General features: G+C 45.4%; 1 protein-coding gene across 2 annotated transcripts in view; it reads left to right on the forward strand.

Moving 5' to 3' along the window:
* slka (STE20-like kinase a) overlaps window positions 1–24402 on the forward strand; it is a 119316-nt gene that overhangs the window by 68535 nt on the left and 26379 nt on the right. For both annotated transcript variants that reach the window (XM_059947224.1, XM_059947225.1), the window contains exons 4-11: window positions 3775–3924; window positions 5243–5315; window positions 6046–6240; window positions 6468–6549; window positions 14939–15070; window positions 17887–19140; window positions 21822–21952; window positions 22830–22953. In XM_059947224.1, coding sequence (XP_059803207.1) covers window positions 3775–3924; window positions 5243–5315; window positions 6046–6240; window positions 6468–6549; window positions 14939–15070; window positions 17887–19140; window positions 21822–21952; window positions 22830–22953 — 2141 coding nt within the window. The remainder of the gene's footprint in view (window positions 1–3774; window positions 3925–5242; window positions 5316–6045; window positions 6241–6467; window positions 6550–14938; window positions 15071–17886; window positions 19141–21821; window positions 21953–22829; window positions 22954–24402) is intronic.

Genomic DNA, 24402 nt, shown 5'->3' on the forward strand with positions numbered 1-24402 from the left:
CAGCTCTTAACTTCACCCCCCCCCCCCCTCGGTTTCACCTATCACCTACCATCTTGTATTACTTCCTCCCTTCCCCCACCTTCTTACTTTGACTTCTTGTTTCCTTTTCCAGTCCTGATGAAGGGTCTCGGCCCGAAATGTCGACTATTCACTCTTTTCCATAGATACTGCCTGGCCTGCTGAGTTCCTCCAGCAGTTTGTGTGAGGTGCTTTGGAAGGGTTGAATTTCTTGGAGCAGAGGGGGCTGAAAGGATTTCTGACAGGTTAACAAAGTTATGAGCAGTAGATAGCAAAAAGGTTTGCCTCTTGGCATAGGTTAAGGTGGGAGCCAAGGAAAGAATTATTCAGCCTGAGTGATGTTGGAATTGGGAACACACTACTGGAAGAGGTAGTTGAGGTAGAGGTGGTCACAGTGGAAAAGTATCTCCATCACCACTCTGAGACTGCATGGCAGGGAAGGCTACCGGGCAAGTATTATAGTGTATGTGGGTCAGCCAAAGGGCCTGTTTCACGCTGCTTCACTCTTATCAATTGACTTGCACTTAAACTGTAACTGAGTCTGAAGTCAGAAACAAAACATACTCAGCAACCCAATGAAAGATAACAAATATTTTGCCAAAAAAAACGAGTGAAGCCTCTGCAGTCCTAAATCGATTTTTTTTTATTGCTGATTTTGCTCTTGTGCCTCTTGATGTGCATGGTGGTTTTTTGAGTTTGAGATTGAATGATCTTTATTGTCATTATACATAGGTATAATGAAACTCTGTTTGGCTTCCTCTCAAGCGATTAAATAAAAACAAGACAGTAATAGAAAAACAGTATTAAATAAATGAGTAGCAGAAAATAAGTTGTAGCAGTACCAGAATATCACAGTATTGCACAAAGTGCTGTTAGTGCAAGATTTTGAGTCCTTGTGTGTGCATGTGTCTGCTCACAGTTTCAGTCATTGTTCTGTGGGAGTGGTGTGATGGAGGCCACAGCTCTGGGGTAGAAGCTGTTCCTCAGGATGGCATTGTGGCGCTGTTGGTCAGGATGTTTTCAGTAGAAGTTAAGCAACAGCTTTTGTGGGAGTTTGGCCTGTTTCAGCTTTCTGAGGAAGAAGAGTCTTTGTTGTGTCTTTTTTACAAGCAGCGAGGTGTTGGTGGTCCATGTCAGCGAGGTGTTGGTGGTCCATGTCAGCGAGGTGTTGTTGGTCCATGTCAGCGAGGTGTTGGTGGTCCATGTCAGCGAGGTATTGGTGGTCCATGTCAGCGAGGTGATGGTGGTCCATGTCAGCGAGGTGTTGGTGGTCCATGTCAGCGAGGTATTGTTGGTCCATGTCAGCGAGGTGTTGGTGGTCCATGTCAGCGAGGTGTTGGTGGTCCATGTCAGCGAGGTGTTGTTGGTCCATGTCAGCGAGGTGTTGGTGGTCCATGTCAGCGAGGTGTTGGTGGTCCATGTCAGCGAGGTGTTGGTGGTCCATGTCAGCGAGGTGATGGTGGTCCATGTCAGCGAGGTGATGGTGGTCCATGTCAGCGAGGCGTTGGTGGTCCATGTCAGCGAGGTGTTGGTGGTCCATGTCAGCGAGGTGTTGGTGGTCCATGTCAGCGAGGTGTTGGTGGTCCATGTCAGCGAGGTGTTGGTGGTCCACGTCAGCGAGGTGTTGGTGGTCCATGTCAGCGAGGTGTTGTTGGTCCACGTCAGCGAGGTGTTGGTGGTCCACGTCAGCGAGGTGTTGGTGGTCCACGTCAGCGAGGTGTTGGTGGTCCACGTCAGCGAGGTGTTGGTGGTCCACGTCAGCGAGGTGTTGGTGGTCCACGTCAGTGAGGTGTTGGTGGTCCATGCCAGCGAGGTGTTGGTGGTCCATGTCAGCGAGGTGTTGGTGGTCCATGTCAGCGAGGTGTTGGTGGTCCATGTCAGCGAGGTGTTGGTGGTCCACGTCAGCGAGGTGTTGGTGGTCCATGTCAGCTGTTTTGACAACATAACTCCAAGGAACTTTAGGTTTTGCACACTTTCCACTACCTCTCCATGTATATGGAGGAGGGTATGTACTCTGTCCTTTGTTCTCCTGAAGTCAATGATCATCTCTTTTGTTTTAGAAGTGTTAAGGGTCATTGTCCTTATACCACTGTCAGATGATCCACCTCGAGCCTGTAGGCTGTTTCATCCTGTCCGAGATCAGGCCAACCACTGTGGTATCATCTGCAAATTTAGTATGGAGTTGGAGGTATAGATGGGGGTGCAGTCATGTGTGAAGAGTGTGTAGAGCTTAGGGCTCAGCACACAGCCCTGCGGGGTGCCTATTTTTAAGATGAGGGTGGTGGAGGTGTGCTTACCAACTCTGACTTGCTGTGGTCGGTCTGTGAGAAAGTCCATGTCCCATGAGCACAGGGAGGAACCAAGGCCAAGAGTGTTCAGTTTGATGACTGTGTTAAATGCAGAACTTAAGTCCACAAATAACATCCTCACATAAGTGTTCGGTTCCTCTAAGTGAGTCAGAGCAATATGGAGGGCTGTTGTGATTGCATCCTCTGTGGAGCGGTTTGCCCAGTAGACAAATTGGTGTTTGTCCAGATCAGGTGGGATTATAGCCTTAATGTGTGAGAGCACAAGTCTCTCAAAGCACTACATAGCTATGGGTGTCAGCGCTACAGGGCGATAGTCATTCAGGCACGGACGGAGAGTGGATGCACTGTGATTTTTTTGTGTGGACAGTGTGTAGGTGTGATAGTAATTCTTTGTGTGGATGGTGCATGCATGGTGGTTTTGTTCTTGTGTCCCTTTGTGTGGATGGTGAGTTGATGCATGGTGAGGGAAGGTTTAATAACTGGAAGTACTGATTTTTGCGCAGTCTGAAAAAATGTGCTTCAAATACCAGTCAAATATAAAATCAAAGAAATAACTAGCCATATCTTTAGTGAATGCCATTGCTTATACATTTCTCTCTGAGGGAACAAGGAAAGGGCAGGGAGTCTCTTGGGCTCCAGAAAATAACTTCACTGGCTGCCCCAAGTTGGATTGAGTTGCAGCTTGCCATGCTTGGCTCACTGGCGGTCTCCAGTGTTTTCAAGGTGGTACTACTCCAAGTTGGGCTGACAGCAGAAATTCAATTACAAGATCTGCAGATGCTGTAAATCCAGGCAACACACAAAATGCTGAGGAATTCAGTAGGTCAGGCAACATTTACGGAAGAGAGTGCACAGTTGACTTTTCGGGCCAAGTCCTGACGAAGGTTCTTGGCCTGAAACATCCACTGTTTACTGTATTATATGGATGAGGCCTGGCCTGCTGAGTTCCTCCAGTATTTAGTGTGTGTTGCTTAGGAATTCACAGTTCCCTTTCCAAACAGCAGATTCAGGTTCACTTATTCAGAGTACATCAAAACATGCAGTGAAAAGCATCATTTGCGTTAACAGCAAACACACTCAGGGATGTCCTAGGGCAGCCCACAAGTATTGCAACACAATCTAACACCAACATAACATGCCCACCATGTTCTGTAAGGACAACATAAACAGGTCAACAACAACAAAACAAACCCTTTTCCTCCCTCTCACTCACCAACCACTCAGACAGGCCTCCAACCCCAGGACTGGAGAGAAGAGCTAGTTGATACTGTCACAGGGGCAGTGCTATAATATTGCGGGCACAGCATCAACGTCTGTTCATAGTGTTCAGTGTAAGGTGAGTGAATGCCAGAAATACTAAGCAGCTCAGTCAGCATCTGTGGAGAGAGGACCTGAGTTAGTGTTTCAAGTTTCCAGTTTTATCTTCTGTGTTACTTCCTGTCTGTAGAATTGGAGAGGCCACTGACTGAACCCCAAATTCGCGTCATCTGCAAACACACCCTGGAAGCACTGAACTACCTGCATGATAACAAAGTGATCCACCGAGATCTCAAGGCTGGGAACATCCTGCTCACCATGGAGGGCGATGTGAAGCTAGGTAAGGCCTTGGTCCATCATTAAACATGAGGTTTTGGGGTACTTGGAGGCCCATGTCAAAATAGCCGAAAGTTAGCATAGCTTCCTTAAAGGGAAATCTTGCCTGACAAATCGGCTGTAATTCTTTGAGAATGTTACAGACAGGATAGACAAAGGAGAGTCAGTGGATTTTGCCTACTTGGATTTTCAGAAGATGTTTGACAAGGTGCCGCCCAAAAGGCTGCTTAACAGGGTAAGAACCCACGGTATTCCGAAATCGGAGGTGCAAACGGATTTGGAAGTCTGTGTGCAGGATTCTCTGAAAGTTATGGACTGTGTAGTAAGGAAGGCAAATACAATGTTAGCATTCCTTTCAAGAGGACTAGATTATAAAGGCAATACTTATTGCTGAGGCTTTGGTCAAACTGCACTTGGAATATTGTGAGCAGTTTTGGCCCATTATCTAAGAAAGGATATGCTAGCATTGGAAAGGGTTCAGAAGAGGTTTATCAGAATAATCTCTGGAATGAAAGGGTTAACAGATGAGGAACATTTGATAGCTCTGGGCCAGTACTCACTAAAGTTCAGAAGAATGAAGGGGATTTCATTGATATCTATGAAATATAGAGTGAATGTGTAGAGGATGTTTTCTATAGTGAGTGAGTCTAGGACCAGAGGGCACAACTTCATAACACAAGGACATCTGTTTAGAACAGAGAGGAGGAATTTCCTTAGCCAGAGGGTGGTGAATCTGTGGAATTCGTTGGCACAGAGGGCTCTGGAGGTCAAGTCATTGGGTATATTTGAAGTAGAGGTTGATAGGTTCTTGATTAGTAAAAGTGGAGAGGGCAGGCGATTAGGGTTGAGAGGGAAAATAAATCAGCCATGATGGATTGGCAGACCAGACTCGATGGGCCAAATGGCATAACTCTCTTGTGTGTTATGTTCCTACAGGCAACTCTGTCAGTAGTGAGTTGCCTGTGTCCCTAATGAGTGAGACCCATGACAGAGCCCTGGATCAGTGTCTGACCGATCAGCCTGTGGACACCCCCTGCCACCCACTACCCTACAACCCAGGATCAGCAGCCGACCAGGCACAGCTCCCTGGGACAAATGGCTGCTACTTCCCACCTCACTGGGTCTGGGTGAGGGTCTAGTGTGAAGAGTTGGGGTGAGGTGGAGCTAGGGGATGGGGTGAGGAGTGAGGGGTCCAGGTTCAGTGAGCTGCAGATGCTGCTGTTTGATGCCCACGGTTGAATGAGATGAAAGCTGGGACATACCTTGTGAGGGTAGAGGTCTGAGGCCATGAGTCAGCCCCACTCCTTGCTCTTGTGTTACAGCTGACTTTGGAGTCTCAGCGAAGAACAGCAGGACACTACAGCGACGGGACTCCTTCATTGGGACTCCTTACTGGTGAGATGTGGTTTTACCACTTTGCCTATGCTTTAATGTGAATGAACCAGTCAGTGTCTCTGGGATGTATGTTAGGAACAGACCCAAGGTTGGGTGGTGGGGGGGGGGGGGGGGGATAGGTTTGTGACAGGAATAGAGGCGGAGTACATGTGATGGGAACAGACAGGGGACATGTGTTCAGAATGGACAGGAAAGCATCTGTTGGGAACTGATGGGGTTGACATACGTCAAGAATGGATTGGGGGGGCCAACAGTTAGGAATGGACAGGTTATGTGTGTTGGGAATGGATGGGGGACATGTGTTAGGATTGAATGGGGTATGTCTATTGGAGTGGACCTGGGGTAGGGATGTGTGTTGGGAATGGATGGGGGACATCTATTAGGATTGAATGGGGTATGTCTATTGGAGTGGACCTGGGGTAGGGATGTGTGTTGGGAATGGATGGGGGACATGTATTAGGATTGATGGGGTATGTCTATTGGAGTGGACCTGGGGTAGGGATGTGTGTTGGGAATGGCCATGGTGATGTCTGTTGGGAACGGACTGACCTGAGCCTGCCTGCATTGTGTGAGGCTGGGTACTGTGAGTTAGTGCCTGCATGGTGGTTAATACTACGCAGAAAGAGACCGTTCAGCCTGCTGTGACTTTGTTGGCTCTCTAGTATAGCAGCTAGTTCCCTTCAGTGGCCTTGCAAATGTGTGGTGACTCATTGTATCCGGGTTTTTCTAGGATGGCCCCTGAGGTGGTCATGTGTGAGACATCGAAGGACAAGCCCTATGATTACAAAGCTGATGTTTGGTCGCTGGGTGTCACTCTGATTGAGATGGCCCAGATGGAGCCTCCGCATCATGAGCTCAACCCCATGAGGGTACTGCTGAAAATTGCTAAAGCCGACCCCCCCACCCTCGCTCAACCTTCTCGCTGGTAAGTGTGCATACGGGAAACTACTGAACCAACAACTTAAGTCCTGACCACAAGTCCCAAATAAAGGGTTGGAGAATCTGAATCAGTTTGTAATTAAAACTAGTGTTACAGACCTGCTGTTGTGTGGAACGCATCACTTGTCCTTCCTTGCACTGTGCTGTATCTGCCTCTGGAACCAAGAGATGCGAAAAACCCCTCTAACCGGTGGTGGCTGTTTCTCTTCGCAGGTCTCCCGAGTTCAATGACTTCCTGAAGAAGGCAGTGGAGAAGAACGTGGAGCAGAGATGGTCATGCCAGCAGCTGTTACAGGTGAGTTTGTGAACCTGGGTGGAATGGGTACTGTGCTTTCTGACCTCAATAGGTGAGCAGCCGTGTAAGTAACACTGCAAACCATCCCAGTCAGTACTATGTGTGGCATGGTAGTGTAGCCATAATCGTAATGCTTTATAGAGCCAGTGATCCAGGTTCAATTTTCACCGCTGTCTATAAGAAGTTTGCATGTTCTCCCCATAACTGTGTGAGTTTCCTCTGGTTTCTTCCCACAATTCAAAAATGGACAGCTAAGGTTAGTAAGGTCTGGGCATGCTATATTGGTGCTGGAAGTATTGTGACACTTGCAAACAGCCCCCTGCACATCCTGGGACTGTGTTGGTCGTTGAGACAAATGGCGCATTTCACTGTATGAATCAATGCGCATGTGACAAATAAAGCTAATCTCAATACACAGCTTTAAGATGCATTATGACAAATTCTAAGCTATATCTGAACAACAATAGGCAGCTGGTTTAAAGTGTTGCCTCAGTGTCAGTCTAGATTATAGTCTCTGGAGATGAGTTTGAACTGGTTGCCTGTCACTGAGAGCTGCCACTGGACAAACCTGAGCACTCTCATCAGGTTATTGACTGGGGAGTATTATACCTGGCTCCCAGGGTCGGCACGGGACGGGTCTACTTGGCATGTTTTGCAACTTTAAAACATTAAACTAATTAAAATGCAGATGTGAGTCCAAAAATATGGATGTAACTTCTAGTTTACTTAAAGTGAGGCGTGATGAATGCAATTAAACTATTTTACATAAAACCTGTAATTAATTAGTTAAACGAAAAAGAATGCTTGATCAACCAATATATAGAAAATAATTACTCAAATATTACCAAAACATTAAATACACATCAGTCCTCCCTGTTTAGCTATAAACTCCAACTCAATTTAGAATGCATTTCAACTATATACACGGTATATTATATAATACAAATACTGTATATAGACATACATGGCATAGTTAGTTTTAAATTGTCCCATTCAGGTCAAAAGATTTCATTGCTGTGGAGGTTTTCTTGTGGGGTAACATTCTTCCTGACAAGGGTCTGCTAGGCAGGTGAGACTTGTGGCTGTGAAATCAATCCCAGGTTTTGAATCCTCCTCTGTAGCGGTTGTATGAGATGACTCTGAGAGGGCAGGAAGTGGTCTGACGGTTTTGGACACCTTTCCTCTCCTTTTCCCTCTCTGGATCTGCTTCAGTCCCTTTCTTTTTTCTCTCATTCTGCTTCTCTTCCTTTTTCTTCTCCTCATTTGTGCATCTTGATCTTGGGAAGGTGCATTTAGTTCTCTGGAGTATTCTCATATTAGTGCTTCTATTGCTCCCTTTACTATCTCGCCTCTCGGTTTCCTCAACCACAACATCGTCTGACAAATCTCTGTTTTCATATTTCCATTGACTCTTTTCTTTTTGGCCTTCCAGTCATCCAGCTGGGCTTTGGTCTTTGCATCTGCTCTTACAAGCAGTGTTTTGTCATGAACTTGAAGTTCATGCAATAGCCTTAATGCACGCAGAGTGGATTCTTGATCTTTATACTCACAAAACTGAATGCTTGCAGCTTTCCTGAAACTCCTTGAAATTTCTTCCAGCTTAAAACTAAGCCCTATTTTGCAAGTAACTGCCTGATTAACATATCAGAAGCTTCTTCAGATATGTTGCCTACAAGAACTATTGTAGTCAGCCCCCTGCTTTTGTCACTTGCATGCTTCCTCTGAGTAGCATAGCCCCTCCTGGGTCCAATATGCTTTCCAACCCAGAGGTTGGCATCAACAACTGTTTGTCCTTTGTTGGGCAGTGGTTCACTGTGTTCGGCACGGAAACAGTAATGGCAACATCCAGTACCTTTCTTTCAGTTGACTCTATTGCAGGGGATTTGGCATGCAAGTGATGGATGAATTTCCAATCAAGTTGTAGTTGTCTCAGCCAGTCACATCCCCACGATGCTGGTCCTTCTGTTTTTACCACATTCGAGCTCAGTTTGGCTTGCTGGTTGTTGTATTTCACTGTTACGGATGTCATTTCCACAGGAGTTATCTTTTCTCCCATATAAGTTCGTAGCTGGATATCTGCAGGCTTCAGTTTGATATCTTTGAAATGCCGGTTTGTGGAATGACTGAAACAGCTGAACCAGTGTCCAATTCGTTGTTGTTTAATTGTTGCCATTCACTTCCGGCATAAACATATTGCTTATCCATTATTAATTTTCACACTGTTAATCTCAATCCTATGTCGCTGTCATCATTATCAGATTTTTCATCAACAGCATGCAGACTAGTGCTCTTTTTGAAACTGCAGCTTGACTTTTTAGCATCTTCTGTGTCCTGTGCAGACCATTTATTTTTGTCTAACAAACATATTTTGTATGTGTCGTACTTTATTGCATTTCAAAGGGTTAAAGTTCATTTATTATCAAAGTGTACAACTCTGAAATTCTTCTCCAGATAGCCATGAAACCAAGAAAGAAAAGAATCCCCAAATACCTCCTCCCTTGAACAAACAAAAAATGAACAAAACAGAACAGGAATATTGACACAGAATATAAAAAACTATGACTGAAAGAAGTCCATAGTCCAAAACCATATCCATATCCATACCCAAAACACAGAAACCTCGGTAAAACCTCTGGGGACAGCAGCAGGCCAGTTACCCCTCTCCGACAGCAGAGTGATCCCACCAGCGATTAAAAGGCAGGCAGCCTTCACTCACCTTCCACATTCGCCTTGATGTTTCAATCTTCCTTGTCGCTTTAGTTGACAAAGTGGAGTCGAACATTGGCTCATGCTTCCTGCAGCCTCCTTGCCATGAGGCTCACTGTCTCTGCCTCCCGGAATCCTCTTGGAGACTGCAAAATGCTGGGTCACCCAAACAATCTACAAACTGCATATCACAAGCTTCAATAGTTCCAGAAACACATTCAGGATGAAAAACAGATGTATTACACATAAAAGAAGTCAAATAGTTTTGTGGTCTGTACAGAAGATGTTGACCGTGCGAGTGTTGTACACAGACGCCATCTTGACCAAAAAAATTTTCTGTTTAATTATTATTATCATCTGGAATTCACAGTGTATGAACCCTGAACTCTTCTGTTTACTGCCTTAAAAAAATTCAGTTGTGTCTTCCCTTTCGAAGAAAGTGGGTTGACTACTTATGTTTTAAACTCGACCGTCTGCACGTGCTGGGGTGCCTTTTAAATTGCCGATGCTCTCAATGCATTTTATTTTATTTCAAATGTCTTGCTTCGTTTAACAGGCCAGTAGCCTTCTCGAGTTCTTTTTAAAATACCACATTGCCAATGTTATGTTTTGTAACTTCAAAACACTAAATTAATTCAAAGAAGATAGGAGTCCGAAAATATGTGTGTAACTTCTAGTTTACTTAAAACAAAACACGCATGTATCATGTATCGTGATGACCTTTGTAATTAACCCATAATTAATTAAACGAACAAGAATGCTTAATCAACCGATATATACACAAGATTACTCAAAAATAACTGAAATAATAAACACCCAGCATTACTGATGTCCTGTCACTCATCTAGAAGCTCTCCCATCACCGAGCTGCTCTAACGCTGGGGTTGAACTGGTCATAGACAGCCCGTTTACTGAAGGAGTAGCAAGGGTAGCTGGGAGGTTCAGTCCCCTGGTCTATGGTGGAACTGTCAGTTTACTCATTTGGTACAGCAGCTGGTTTCTATATCAGAGCAACCCGTCAGAGCGGGCAGATTTAGAGCTCGAGGCCGACAGCTGAGCAGTAGGGAGAAGGAGCTGCTCTGAGTTGTGTCTGTTCACTTCTTCGAAGGTGGTCGGGAAAGTAACAGCTTCATGTCTATCGGGCTGTGCTGTTTTAGGCCAACACCCCTGACGTCTGTGAGTACAGCTGAGAGCCTGTGGGTTACGTTGCTTGTGTTAACACTGGTATGAGTTTCACTGCATAGTTTGTCAACTCCTGGTTGTATGAGTCTGCAGTGCGTCTTGTACAGAGTAACTCTCAGTGCTTCCTCCTGTTCACTTATCCTCCATTTGATCTCTCTTGTCTCCCAGTCCAGCAAGGCGTTATTTTAAAACGTTTTAGTCACCTTTGCCTTCACACTTCTGTAATATGTCCATGCCTTCCATCTGGTATACCCCCACTCCCTGACTTCTGGACCACGATTGCTCCCCATTGGTGACTTGTTTCTTGGCTCAAGGGTGTCCAAGCGCTCTCTCCTCTCTGCCTCTGTGCATCCATAGGAACATTCCTTAAAAGCTAGCTCCCTATCAGACTTCTGGTCTGAGAAGCCTAACATTGCAGGAGTTAATTATTTGTCTTGTATTTCCTAATGACCCCACCCCAGGAGCTGTTGTAAGAACCTCCTCTTGTGTTGAAGTCAGCAAGGACGATGAGCTTGTCTGTTTTAAGAATGTGGCAATAACTGAGTGCATTTCTTCATAGAACTTGTCTTTGGCATCATCTGGGTTGTTTATGGTTGGGGCGTGAGCACCGACGATGGTGACATACTTCCTGCCATGCGACAGGGGGAGCTTCATGGTCATGAGTCAGTCATTCACACCATCTAGAGGTCCAGCAAGCTTGCCAGCGATCTCCATCTTCACTGCAAATTCAACCCCAGCCTCACAACGGTCTTGATGTCCTCTTCCATCCAAAAGAATGTATATGCCGTGCCCCTTTCACAAAGCTGGCCGTCTTCTGCAAGCCAGGTCTCACTTGGGGCTGTGATATTGATGTTATATTGGACTAAGTCTCTCTCTATTAGATGTTCTCCTCTGAAGTGAGAGGAATAGTTCGTAATTTTCTCTTTGATATATTTTGACCACTGTGATTGGGCCCCTGGCAGCTACAATAAACTGGCCAGAGAGAGAATGGAGCAGACAATACATAGGACACTTTTTCTTTTAGCTCCTTCCTCATACCATGGAGGTGAGCAGTGCATTCCTGAAAAGGGCTGCTCAGTTGCTTAGGTGGTTGCTGAAAGCCACAACTGCTCCATAGGATAACAACCCTATGGCCAGATCTGCCAATTGTGTAGGTTTTCAGCTACACTTGTCAGCGTTTCCAGACCTGCTGTTTTGTTGCTAGCCTGTCACCACAGGACTTAGGTTAGTTTGGGATGGGAAAGATCGATGACAAGAGTGACATGCGCAAAGACAGGTAACCTCACTCACTCATCTGAGACCATTTGTATCCAGTGGCAAGACAGAGTGAAGAAAGCTGGAGGTGGAGTCAGATGAAGTAGACGTGACATCCTTAGTGCCTTGTTACACTCTGAGCACTCCACAGTGCCTTGCTGCGTCCACCTTCCTGCCCATTGAGCCAAATTACAGATTATCTCTGCACAGTCTGCTGGGTTGAGTCTTTGCTAGCTTGGGTAGGCAAGCCCAGACTCACCAACGGTTTGACACCCATTGGTTATCCTCACCTGCTGTGGCCCACTTGTCGAAGTAGCTTACCAGGGTGTGGCTGCTGTCACTAGCAAACAGCTGCTTGAAGCCACAAGTGAGAGCTGAGTGCCAAGTGGGGACCAATGGTGGACGAGCTACTCCCAAGACAGCATAATGTGCCAGCCCCGTCAGAGGTGCTACCCCTCTCTGACACCCCAATCACCAGAATCCTGTGATCCCTGTTGTGTGTCCCTAGTCACAGGCTGCCATTTAGGAAAGCTTCTTTCCACCACCACTCTCTACTTCTTATCACCAAGCCAATTTAAGACCATAAGACATAGGAGCAGAATTAATTCATTCAGCCTGTCAAGTTTGCTCTGTCATTCGATCATTGCTGAATTGAATCCCCATTCTCCTGCCTCTCCCATTAATCTTTGACAACTAAACTAATGAAGAACCTATTAATCTTCACTTTAAATATACCCAATAACTTGGTCTCCACAGACATATGTGGCAATGAATTCCACAGATTCACCAACCTCCAGCTGAAGAAATTCCTTTCATCTTTGTTCTAAAGGGATATCCTTCCATTCTGAAGTTGTGCCCTCTGGTCCCAGAAGAGGGCACAGTGCACCAGATAGAGTGCACATGGAGAGTGGGAGAGTCTAGGGCCAGAGAGCACAGCCTCAGAATAGAAGGGCGTCCCTTTAGAACAGAGATAAGAGGAATTTCTTTAGCCAGAGGGTGGTGAATCTGTGGAATTCATTGCCACAGATGGCTGTAGAGGCTACTTCATTGGGTATATTTAAAGGTAGAGATTGCTATGTACTTAATTAGTAAGGGTGTCAAAGGTTATGGGGAGATGGCAGGAGAATGAGTGAGAGGAAAAATAAATTAGCCATGATCAAAAATGGCAGAGCAGTTACGATAGTTCAAAAGGCCTGCTCTTATGACTTATGGTCTTACAGAAAATGAGAGTCAAATTAATGCAATGGAAGTCAATTCAACAAATCTGCGGAGCTGTCTGGGGATGTGACTAGCAGAGTACATACGGATGAATTTGAATCAGAGTCAGGTTTAATGTCACCAGCATAGGTCATGAAGTCTGTTAACTTTACAGCAGCAGTACAATGCAATTCATGAGAAATATAGAATAAATAAATTGTTAAATTAACAATAATGCAAAAACAGAAATAATTTTTTTTTAAAAAGTGTAGTGTTCATGGGTTGAACATCCATTGAGAAATCGGATGGGAGCGGGGAAGAAGCTGTTCCTGAATCACTGAGTTTGTGCCTTCAGGCTTCTGTACCTCCTTCAAGATGGTAACAATGAGAAGAGGGCATGTCCTGGGTGCTGGGGATTCCTAATAATGGACACTGAGGCACTGCTCCTTGAAGATATCTTGGATACTACGGAGGCTAGTAGCCATGATGGCGCTGTCTAATTTTACAACTTTCTGTAGCTTCTTTTGATCCTGTGCAGTCGCGCCCCCTCCCCCCCCCCCCACCACCACCACCCCCATACCAGAGGGTGATGCAGCCTGACAGAAAGCTCTCCACAGTACATCTGTAAAACTCTTTGAAGTGTTTTAGGGACAAACAAAATCTGCTCAAAAGCAGTGGCTGTGGTTTATTGTACTTTCAGAAGTCTTTCAACAAGGTACCAGACAAGCGGGATAATGTGCTAGCATGGATAGAGAACTTGTCAACATGCCGAAACAGAGGATGGGGGTGATCATCCATTTCAAATGCTATGGCTGGTGGGGCTACATCAGTGATGTGGATGAGGTGACTGTGTGTAATGTGTCGCAGGTAAGGTCATGGCACAAAGTTTGCTCCTAGTGTGGGTTGTGAGAAAGATGCAGAATGACTTCAATATAGTCAGGCTGAGAGTGTGAGGATACAGCTGATGGACTATAATGTGAAAATTGTAATGTTAGCCACTACAGGAGAAGAGTGAGAAAAAGAGATTGAAAGGTGTTGGTGTTTGGAGGGATCTGGGAATCGTTGCAGGTAACAACATTGAGAGGTAACAATCAGGTCCCACGAGCACTTTGGAAGGGTACTGCAGTCCAGGTAATTTCTGTATCAGTATTTGAATACACACATGAAGATGTTTTATTGTACAGGGAATTGTATAGGACTTGTGAAGGTTACATCTGGCCTGTTGTGACTGGTCTGGTCTATCTGACTGAGGAAGGACACACCTATGATTCACTTGGGATTCAGCTGGACTGATTACTGGGGAGGGACCGTTGACCTGTGACTAGGTTGCACTACTTTGAATTTAGAAGAATAAAAGATGATCTTGTTGAAACATTAATAATTCTGATGGGACTTGATAGGTAGAAGCAGGGATGATACTTTTTACCAGCTGGGACACCTCGTACCAGGAGTCACAGCCTTTAAGTCAAAGGTGGAGGCTTGTCACTGAGCTTCTATGAGGCAGAAATATTTCATGTTAAGAGAATGAAAGAATGTGGGATTTTTGTAGGAATGTAGCAGTTCAAAGGGGAGCCACTGTGACCTGCTCTTAACTTCTCTGTTCAGAAGGGTGCTATCAATATACATAGAAGTTGTTTTAGCAACGTTTAATCGAAATCTTCTAGATTGTACAAAAAACACATCAGTGCCTGAAGAAGAGGAGGAATTCTCCATTTATGGCCCATTTTGGGGAATGTTGCTGCACCTACAGGTGCTGAAAGCCCACAGCCTACTAGTTTCAGATCTGCTGTTTTCTTTCCGCTCATGTTTAATGTCACTATGTGAATCTGAAGCAGCAGTGTTTCTCTGGAAATGCTGCACGGACTTAATGTCTCTGTACTTACCAGCTTAACGCTGTGCCAAGTGTTGCTGTTCCTGATGCACTGTCATGGCAACGACTGCCTGGTGTAGTTCCTTTGCACTGTCACGGGCAGCAATAGCAATGAAACGTGTGTGTGCGCGTGCGCCTATTGGACTGTTCAGTCTTAACTCTGACCCTCTTTCCTTGTAGCATCCATTTGTGGTGAATGTCAACAGCAATAAGCCAGTGAGGGAGCTGATCGCAGAGGCGAAAGCAGAGGTCACGGAGGAGATTGAGGAGAGCAAGGAGGATGAAGAGGAAGAAGACTCCGAAAGTGCTGCGGTGAGTGGCAGAACCTCTTGTCACAGTGTGTCCCACTAACACTGGTGTAAGCTCCGTAAACACTTGCCGCAGTCTGGTGTATCCTTCTACCCATCCACACACTAGTCAAGTGTCTGAGTGCTCTGAGGACACAGTGTTGTAGTGCTTAGCGTAACGTTTTACAGCACCAGCAACTGGGGTTCCGCTCTGCTGCTGTTGGTAAGGGGTTTGTACATTCTTTCTGTGACTGCACAGATTTCCCCCAGTTGCTCCAGTTTCCTCCCACATCCCAAAGTCATAGGGAATTGTAAATATTAGTAAGTTGTGGGCATGCTATGTTGACGTCAGAAGCATGACAACACTTGCAGCCTGTTCTCAGCACATCCTCGGACTGTGTTGGTTGTTGACACGAACAACGTATTTCACTGTGTACTTCGACGTATGTGTGACAAATAAAGCAGAGCTTTAAACTTCTATAAATTGATGCACTGATGACATTTTTAACATGTAAGGTGGCCATTTAACCATCATGTCTATGTCAGTCAAGAAATAATGAGCCAGGTTAATCCCACCTCCTGCTGTGTGCCTCAATGTTGCGGGTCACAGCTCATCACATTCAAATCTGTGCACGTAATGAGGGGCTCTGCCCCCACCCACCACAAGCAGAGTGAAAAACTTCCCCTTGTCTCCCCTCCTCTCCATTTCCTCATCCATTACACTGAGTCAATGGCCCTTGGTTTTTGCTTTTCTTGGGTTCATTGTATTTACTGCAGCTGGGCTCCTGAATATTTTTCCTTGGCCTCCTCCATTTCCAAGAAAGAATTTTCCTAAGTTTTCTGACCCTCCCTCACAGCTGTACCTGACAACGTCCTCATAAATCTGCTTTGTACATTCTCTTTCTGCCTGCCTCGTTCTGCTGAATGTTGTGAGCATGCCATGTTGGCACCGAAATGTGCAGCGACAATGGCGGGCTGCACATCCTTAGGTTGGGTTCATTGTTAGTGCTAATGACGCATCTCACAGTATGTTTCCATGTACATGTGATAAATAAATCTGAATCTGATTCCACTCCTTAGCTGTGAAGGGCATCCTACACTTCCTACGTCTCTACCTCCCTCTTTTTCCCACTGTCCTCCTTTCAAAACAATCAGCTGACTCAGAGGGCAGTAACGATTGAACACTGTGACAAATTGTTGTGTGTTCAGGTTGGGAAGCTCAAACTATGATACAGGAGAGTTCTGATCTGAGGCAAGTCTTGGTGTCACTACAGAAAAGTTGCATTCTGAAAGAGAAAGTAGATTCACAGAAGCAGGTCCTTTGGCCTGATTTGATAATGCTAAACAAGAAACCAATTCATGCTAATCCAATTTATCTTTGTTGGGCCCACACCTTTGCTGTGTCTGTCCAAATCTCTTTTAAACGTTGTAATTGTAACTGCCTCAACCACTTCCTCTGGCAGCTGGTTCCATTACCCACCATCTTCTGTGTGGAAAACCTTGGTGCTCAAATCCTCATTAAACCTTTTCCCCTCATCCTAAACCTATTCCCTCTAGTTTTAGACTCTCCTACCCTGGGAAAAATTTGCGTCTATCCACCCTATCTATGCTCCTAATCATTTTATAAACGGCTGTAAGGTCACCTCTCTGCCTCCTTTGCTTCAGCCTTTCCAGTCTTTCCTTACAACTCCAGCCAGCAATCCAGGCAACAGTCTTATGAATGTTTTCTGGCCCCTCTCTAACTTTATGGATACTGCACTCACAATCCAGGTGCAATTAGAGGGCAAATTTGGAATGGAGAGCAAAAACAATAAAATAAATTTATTAGATTGTGATTATTTTAAGACAGGCATGGCTTGGCAGGTGATGTGTTGCTGTAGTATGTGAGAGCCAACGGAAGGCATAGTGTTCTATGGAGGCACATTTTCTGTAGCTCGCCTGAGATTAAGAAACTGTGTGCATCAGAGAAGTGGAATCATATCCAGACACTTCTCCAGAGAATAGACGTAGTCCATCACTAGGACCAGAATGGTGTGATACATAGTGGATTAAGTTTGGAGATCAGCACCTGCACTTGTCACCAAGTTTGTACCTTTTCCATAACCACGTGAATTTTTCCAGGAGCTTTGGTTATCTACCACTTCCCAAAGATGTGCGGCTTGGCAGATTAAATGGCTACCGTAAGCTGCCCTGGTATGAGTGATGGAATCTAGGGGAATGAGAGGGGAATGTGTGGGGAAGTGTGGTTAGTGTAGGGTCAACGTAATTGGGTGGTTGTTGGTTGGTGCCAACTCAATAGGTCGAAGGGCATGTTACCCTGCTCTGTGACTCCATGGTGGAGATCTGCAGTGTGCTGCTGGGATAAATCTATTCAACAGTGCTGGTCAGGACACCATTGCTTGTGTCTGTATCACCAGCTTATTTACCCATCACACATGGTTTTTCATTCCCCAAGTATTGAGCAGGTACTGTGGCATTTGCTGTTTGTCTTCTTCCTGTAAGTCTGTATATTTGAATTTATCTATCTATTTATTTATTTAACAGAACTGTAACAGGCCCTTCTAGCACACTGAGCCCGCACCACCTAATTACACCCATGTGACCAGTTAACCTACGTTTCTGGAATGTGGAAGGAAGCCAGAGCACCCAGAGGCAATCCGCATGGTCAGGAGAACATACAAACTCCTTAGAGGCAGCAGTGGATTTGAACCCAGGTCACTGGTGCTGTAAAGCATTAGGCTAAACGCTATGCTGCCCAAGAGGTTACTGTGAACTAAATATGTTATACTGCGATAGAATGGAGTGAGGCAGTGATGTAATTATGTTGTTGTTTCTCTCCAGGCTCTGCCGGGACATAAGCGTGCCCCCTCAGACATCAGCACAGCCAGTTCCGAGGATGAGAAACTCTCCCAGTCTCTGTCCATCCTTGAGTCTGTCTCTGAGAAGATGGAGACTGAGACCATGGAGGAAAACATGGACAAGAGCAGTGACAAGCTGTCGGATGAGGGGATTGGCACCAGCGAAAGTGAGAAGCCTGAGAGTGACAGGATGATGGAGAATAATGTTTCTGATACCAGCAATGAAGAGCTACAAGCAGGCAGCGAGAACCTGGACCCTGCCGCACCTCAGGAGAAGCCCAAGATCGAGGAGCCCATCGCAGATGTCCCAGTGGCTGAGAGCAGCACTGAAGAAACTCCAAAGGAAAGTGAGGCATCTGAGAATGTTAGAGAGCCACAAGAGGGAAAGGACACTAAGCTGGAGGAAGGAAAGGAAGATGGAGAGGAAAAGAAAGTGGGAGTGCTCGCTGAGAAAGGGGATGAAGTAGACAAGGTTAAACTGACAGAGCGGGCGGACGAAGCAGCTAAGGGAGAAGATTCCACCAAGGTGGAAGATGTTAGCCTGAAGCCGAGAGAGAGTGACATTTCAGCAGGCCCAGAAATGGGTGTTGGAGATGGGGACCAGAAAGAGGCAGAGCGGGCTGTAAATGCTCCAGCTGCCCCAGAAGTGAGTGCTGGAGACGGGGGCCAGAAGGCAGTCGAGCAGACTGTGAGCGTTCCAGCTGCCCCAGAAGTGAGTGCCGAAGACGAGGGCCAGAAGGCAGTCGAGCAGACTGTCAGTGTTCCAGCTGCTATAGGTGAAGAAAGAAAGCAAGAGGAGCCATCCGCGGACCTGGTGGGCACTGCAGGAGTTCCCCTGAAGCAGGCTGTAACTGAGAATCACGTAAAACCGGAGGACACATCTGAGACGGGTGTTGAGGACAAGCTCCAACATGAAATCAGGCCTTCCACAGCGGAAGGAGGGCCGAGTGGGGAATTAAATGAGGCACAGACTGTTGTTGAATCCAGTGGGAAGGAAACTGAGAGTGTAAGCCAGATGGACATAAAGCCAGAAACTACCTCTGAAATCACTGACACTGTAGAGGTGAAGAAAGAAAATTTAGAGCCTGTTCCTCAATTGAAGAGCATGAGTAAAGAGAAGGAGAAAGATGCAGACTCTGGCAGCGGTTCGATGGCTGACAGCAGCAGTATCGATCTGAATCTGTCCATATCCACCTTCTTGTCTCGCAATAAAGAAAGTGGATCAATATCGTTGCAGGTAACAGCTCCCCTGTGGGGACAATGATGAACAACACACACAAAATGGAGGAACTCAGCAAGTCATGTAACTTAATATTTCGGACCGTGACCCTTCATCGGGACTGGAACTGAAGGGGTAGTTCCTTTCCAGTATTGGTGAAGAGTCTCAAAATGAAAAGTCAGCTATTGGTTTCTTCCAACATTTTGTGTGTGTTGCTCAAGATTTCCATCATCTTCAGAATCTCTTGTATCTGTGGGACCATTTTATACTGCTCATCTGCTCATTTATTGGTTATCACTCCACTAGATGGCAGAATGTCTGTGCCTGGAATTCTAGAATACCAATTTTCCAGCTTTAATTTAGCCAGCAATATCCCTAATGTTTGTGGAAACTTTTTAAAATCCTAAGCTGGCAATTGATATCAATTCAAAAGCAGCACTTGCAGGCTCCCATGTAAAATGCTGCTCTGTTGCAGGAACTGCGAATGTTAGCGGTTAAATTTCTTGTCCTGGTAGCACCTTCCCTGACAGCTCCGACCTGGGGAAGTTACACTTGAGGGGTTGCATTGCATTGCAGCCCATTGGGAGGGACAGGTGCATTGCATGGTGATGGGAACAGAGTTCCTTAGGCGAACGGGGGAAATTTTGCAGGTTCTGCAGGACCAATGCGTGCATAAGGAAAATTCCTTATGTAAGTGGAAGGGGGGGGGAGGAGTGTGTGTGTGTACTTCTGAGAGCCCAGTAGTGCAGCTGAAGGTCCCTTTGACTTTGAGAGTAACCAGCTATGTTTATTGCTGTTTTGAGGTTCTCTAAAACCAACACAAACTCTTGTGTGACTCATGTCTGGTCCCACAAACCTGGAGCCACTTCTCTTTCCCCATGAAATTCTTCCTGGTATTACCGCCCACTTTTGCTTTGCAAGAGAAACCTGCAAAAGCACCTGTGAATACAGTGACTGGGATCAGGGTTCTGGACGGTCTGCCTGGGGTTTGTTTTGCACGGAGTTGCATGGCAATCTGCCTGTGAGATGTGTGACCGTCTGTCAGTGTGGGTCAAGCTCTTGCTGGAGTAAACTGTGTGACATTGCACTCTTATTCCTGTTGACATCCTCTGAGCACATGGGAATCTCAAAAAGAAGGGCAAAGGTATATGAAAACTCACCTCAGACTAGCAATGTTAGTGATCAGCATTAACTCCAAGAAATACTCACCGATTGGTTAACACCACGATGATGTAGTTTGGTTAATTGGTGTATTGTTGTCATGTGTATGACAGTATAGTGAATAACTTTATTTTGCAAGCTTTAAATTTCATTAAGCAGTGCATTGAGGTAGCATGAGGGAAAACAATGACAGAATGCAGAATAAAATTTTACGTCTGCAGAGAAAGTGCAGAGAGCAGGCAGATAATAGGTGCAAGACCGTAATGAGGTACAGTACTATGCAAAAGTTACTATGCACATGTTAAAAAAGAAGTAAAGTGAAGATGTTTTCAAAAATAACGGGAAGTTTCTAAATATCAAAATAATTACTATAACGAGCAATAAACAGTAATAAAACTAAATCAAATCAATACTTGTTGTGACCACCCTTTGCCTTTAAAACTGCATCAATTCTCTTAGCTACACTGTTGTACAGTTCTATAAGAAAATTGGCTGGAAGGTTGTTCCAAGCATCTTGGAGAACTTAACACAGTTCTTCTGCAGACTTTGGCTGTCTCGCTTGCTTCTGTCTCTCCAGGTAAAACTGGACAGGCTTGAATGACGTTGAGATGAGGGCTCTGTGGAAACCTTACCAACTGAAACCATATAAAAACTCTAGCTGCCTAAGACTTTTGCACAGTACTGTAGATTTTGGGTCAAGAGACCATCTTATTGTATTAGGGATCAGCTCAAATTGAGCTTCTATCCTGCTGTTATAAAGTCTATTGAATGGTGTAAGTGTTTTCAGGCTTTTGTATCACCTTCCAAATGAGAGAGGAGAGAATGTCTGGGGTGGGTAGGATATCTGATTTGCTGACTGCTTGACTGAGGCAGTGAGAAGTGTGGACAGAGTCCATGGAGGGGAGACTGGTTTTAGTGATGTGCTGAGCTGTGTCCTCAACTCTCAGACATTTGGCAGACTCATGGTAGACTGGTCCAGAAGATTAATGAGATTCATGATGAGTTGCTAAATTGGCTTGGTCGTAGAATACAGTTGGAGAGGGGGTCTTTTCACTCAGTGTCTGCGACCAGTGGTGTTTTGGAAGAGTCAATGCTTGGGACTCTGTCTATAGTATATATCGATGATTTGGATGAAAATCTAAGTGGTCTGATTAGTAAGTTTTCACTTGACCAGAAAATTGGTGGAGCTGTGGAAGAGTGAGGAAGGATACCAACCAGTTAGAAATTTAGGCAGAGGAATGGCAAATGGACAAGTTATGAGCTGGTATTTTGGGAAGTAGAATGGAAGAAAAATATACAGTGAATGGCAGGACCCATCGGAGCACTGGCATACAAAGGGGTCTTGGTGTACAAGTACATAGCTCCCTGAAAATGGCAACGCAGGTGGATGGGTGGTAACGAAGGGGATGGGTGGTAATGAAAGGGATGAGGCGGTAACAAAGAGGATGGGGGTGGTTACGAAGGTGTACAACTACAACAGAAACAGGGTTGCTTCACACACACATACACCCACATTCCTCTCTCTGTAAAATTGTCAGGAAATGAGGCAGCAGAAGAAGACACTGAAGAAGACTCGGAAGTTTATGGTTGATGGTGTGGAGGTCAAAGTGACAACATCTAAAATAGTGACGGACAATGACAAAAACAATGAAGAAATGAGGTACCTCAGGTGAGTGACAGATTGTGGGTCAGTTTCCTCGGCAGTGATTGTAGTGTACCAAGTGGTAAAATGTCTGAAGCAACACTTGGAGAGGGTTTGGTAATCAGACAAAAATGCTTTCTGGATCAGCGGTAGTCAGCCAAGATTGGATTTGGTGTAATGTTTAGCCATTTCCTCTGATGTCAGGCGTTGTATCTCCCTGGTTCAGCCCAAAAGAGTTTTACTTTTCTGTAGAAATACAACATGGTAACAAGCCTACCACCTTGACAGGCCCTCGCCACACCAATTAAACCCATGTGACCAATTAGCCTACAAATCCATATGTCTTTGGAATGTGGGATGAAACCAGAAAACCCAGATAAAACCCACATGGTCAAGGGAGAATGTACAAACTCCATACAAAGACTGGGGGGAATTAAACCTAGGTCGCTGGGTTGTAATGGCGTTATCCTAGCCACTACACTACTATACAGTCCAAACATTAATTATCTACTTCCACACTCCCATTCATTCTGTCCCAAGAGAAGTCCCGCCTTTGCCAAGTAATTTACCATCTCACTCGAAGACCTATATAGCAAATCTGTTTTGAGTTGTCATTATTTCTGTGTTGAAGGGATGCTGTCTGACTGTCAACACCGCTCACTGATGTCCCTTTGACTGTCAGCGCATCTCATCGATGTCTTCCTGACCATCAGTGCACCTCACTGTCATCCCACTGACCATCAGTGTGCCTCACTGATATTCATCTGACCATCAGCAAATCTCATCGTTGTGCCCCTGACCGTCAGCACCTCTCACTGATGTCCCACCGACCCTCAGCATCCCTCATCGATGTCCCACTGAGCGTCAACACCTCTCACTGACATCCCTCTGACCCTCTGTGCAGGCGTCAGGAACTGCGTGAGCTGAGGCTGCTACAGAAGGAGGAGCAACGCACACAGCAGCAGCTCAGCAACAAGCTACAGCAGCAGCGCGAGCACATCTTCCGCCGCTTTGAGCAGGAGATGACGGTGAGTGTGTTTGTGGAGTTGGCACAGTGCCGAGGTGGCTACTCTGACGTGAAGTGAACCTGATGGGTGAGAGAGGGAGGAGGGCAGCTATTTACAGGACAATGTAACCAACAATCCTAACTACAGTGAGAAAATGTCCACAATGTCCAAATAACATCATTATTAACCCCTTGTTTCTTGAAGTCCATTTGAAAACTAGACTGAAGAATCTCCATTTCCTGTTTCAGCTTAGAGCAGCCATGATTTTCTGGGTTCATGCTTGTTCACTGGGTACCTGTTCGGCTTAGGTCCACGTTCCCATCGCCGTTTGGGAAAAGTGTTGCTTCTTTTCCCTGTTATCTGGTGTACATCGCTACATCACTGCCACTAACTAGCAGAGGTTATGTATTATCTGTGTTTACTTTCCAGTTCCTTTTGCCATTGTAAGCCAATTTGCTTACCTTGCCCCGTGCCATCTGGTTAATGTGCTGAGGACTTCTACTTGATTTATTTTTTATTTAGAGTTACAGCGCAGAACAGCCCACCCAGCAACCCACCGATTTAACCCTAGCCTAATCACAGGAAAATTTAAGATGATCAATGAATCTACTAACTGGTATGTCTTTGGACAGTGCCAGGTAACTGGAGTACCTGGAGGTAACCTGTGTGCACACGGTTAGAAAGTACAAACTTTCCTATAGAGAATGCCGGAATTGAACTTTGAACTCCGACGCCCCAGTCTGTAATCGCATCGCGCTAACTGCCACACTAATATTGAGCCCCGCAAATTTAAATTCAGCACATTCTTCTTATGTGTGCCAAAAACTATTTTTATATCGAATTAGTCTTTCTTTGCTTTTCTGTTGGTTTTACAAACCCATCTAGGTCACTAATGTACTTCTGGGAAGGAAATCTATGGTCATGAGGGGTCTGGCGTCATGTACACACTTGACCTGGTAACAACAGCGGATTTCCTCCTCTGAAGCACAATAATGATCCAGAGCAACTTGCACAAAATGCTGGAGGAACTCAGCAGGTCAGGCAGCATTGGTGGAAATGAATAAACAGTTGACATTTCAGCCCAAAAATGTTGGCTTGTTTATTCCTTCCATAGGTGCTGCCTTCAACATTTTGTATGCATTACTCTGGATTTCCAGCATCTGCAGAATCTCTTGTATTTACAGTAATGATCCAGGTGCATTTGTAATTAGCCCAGTAATCTTGGATATGTCTTTAGAGAGACTAGATTTCATTAGATTCCATACTTATTTACATTCTTCAGCTGCTGAACTTGGACTTGAACTCTGTGTTTCTGGTCCAGTGCAGTGATCAAACCCGAACCCTTACAACTACATTGATACTGCAGTAGTACCTCAAGTGCTCTTCCATCTCTCTGACTTGGACGCTATTACAACTCAGCGTCTTGGAGTTCGGAGTTCAATCGTGGTGTCCTCCTTAAGGAGTCTCTGT

Source organism: Hypanus sabinus, chromosome 22 (assembly GCF_030144855.1).
Source record: "Hypanus sabinus isolate sHypSab1 chromosome 22, sHypSab1.hap1, whole genome shotgun sequence".
Taxonomy (NCBI): Eukaryota; Metazoa; Chordata; class Chondrichthyes; order Myliobatiformes; family Dasyatidae; genus Hypanus; species Hypanus sabinus.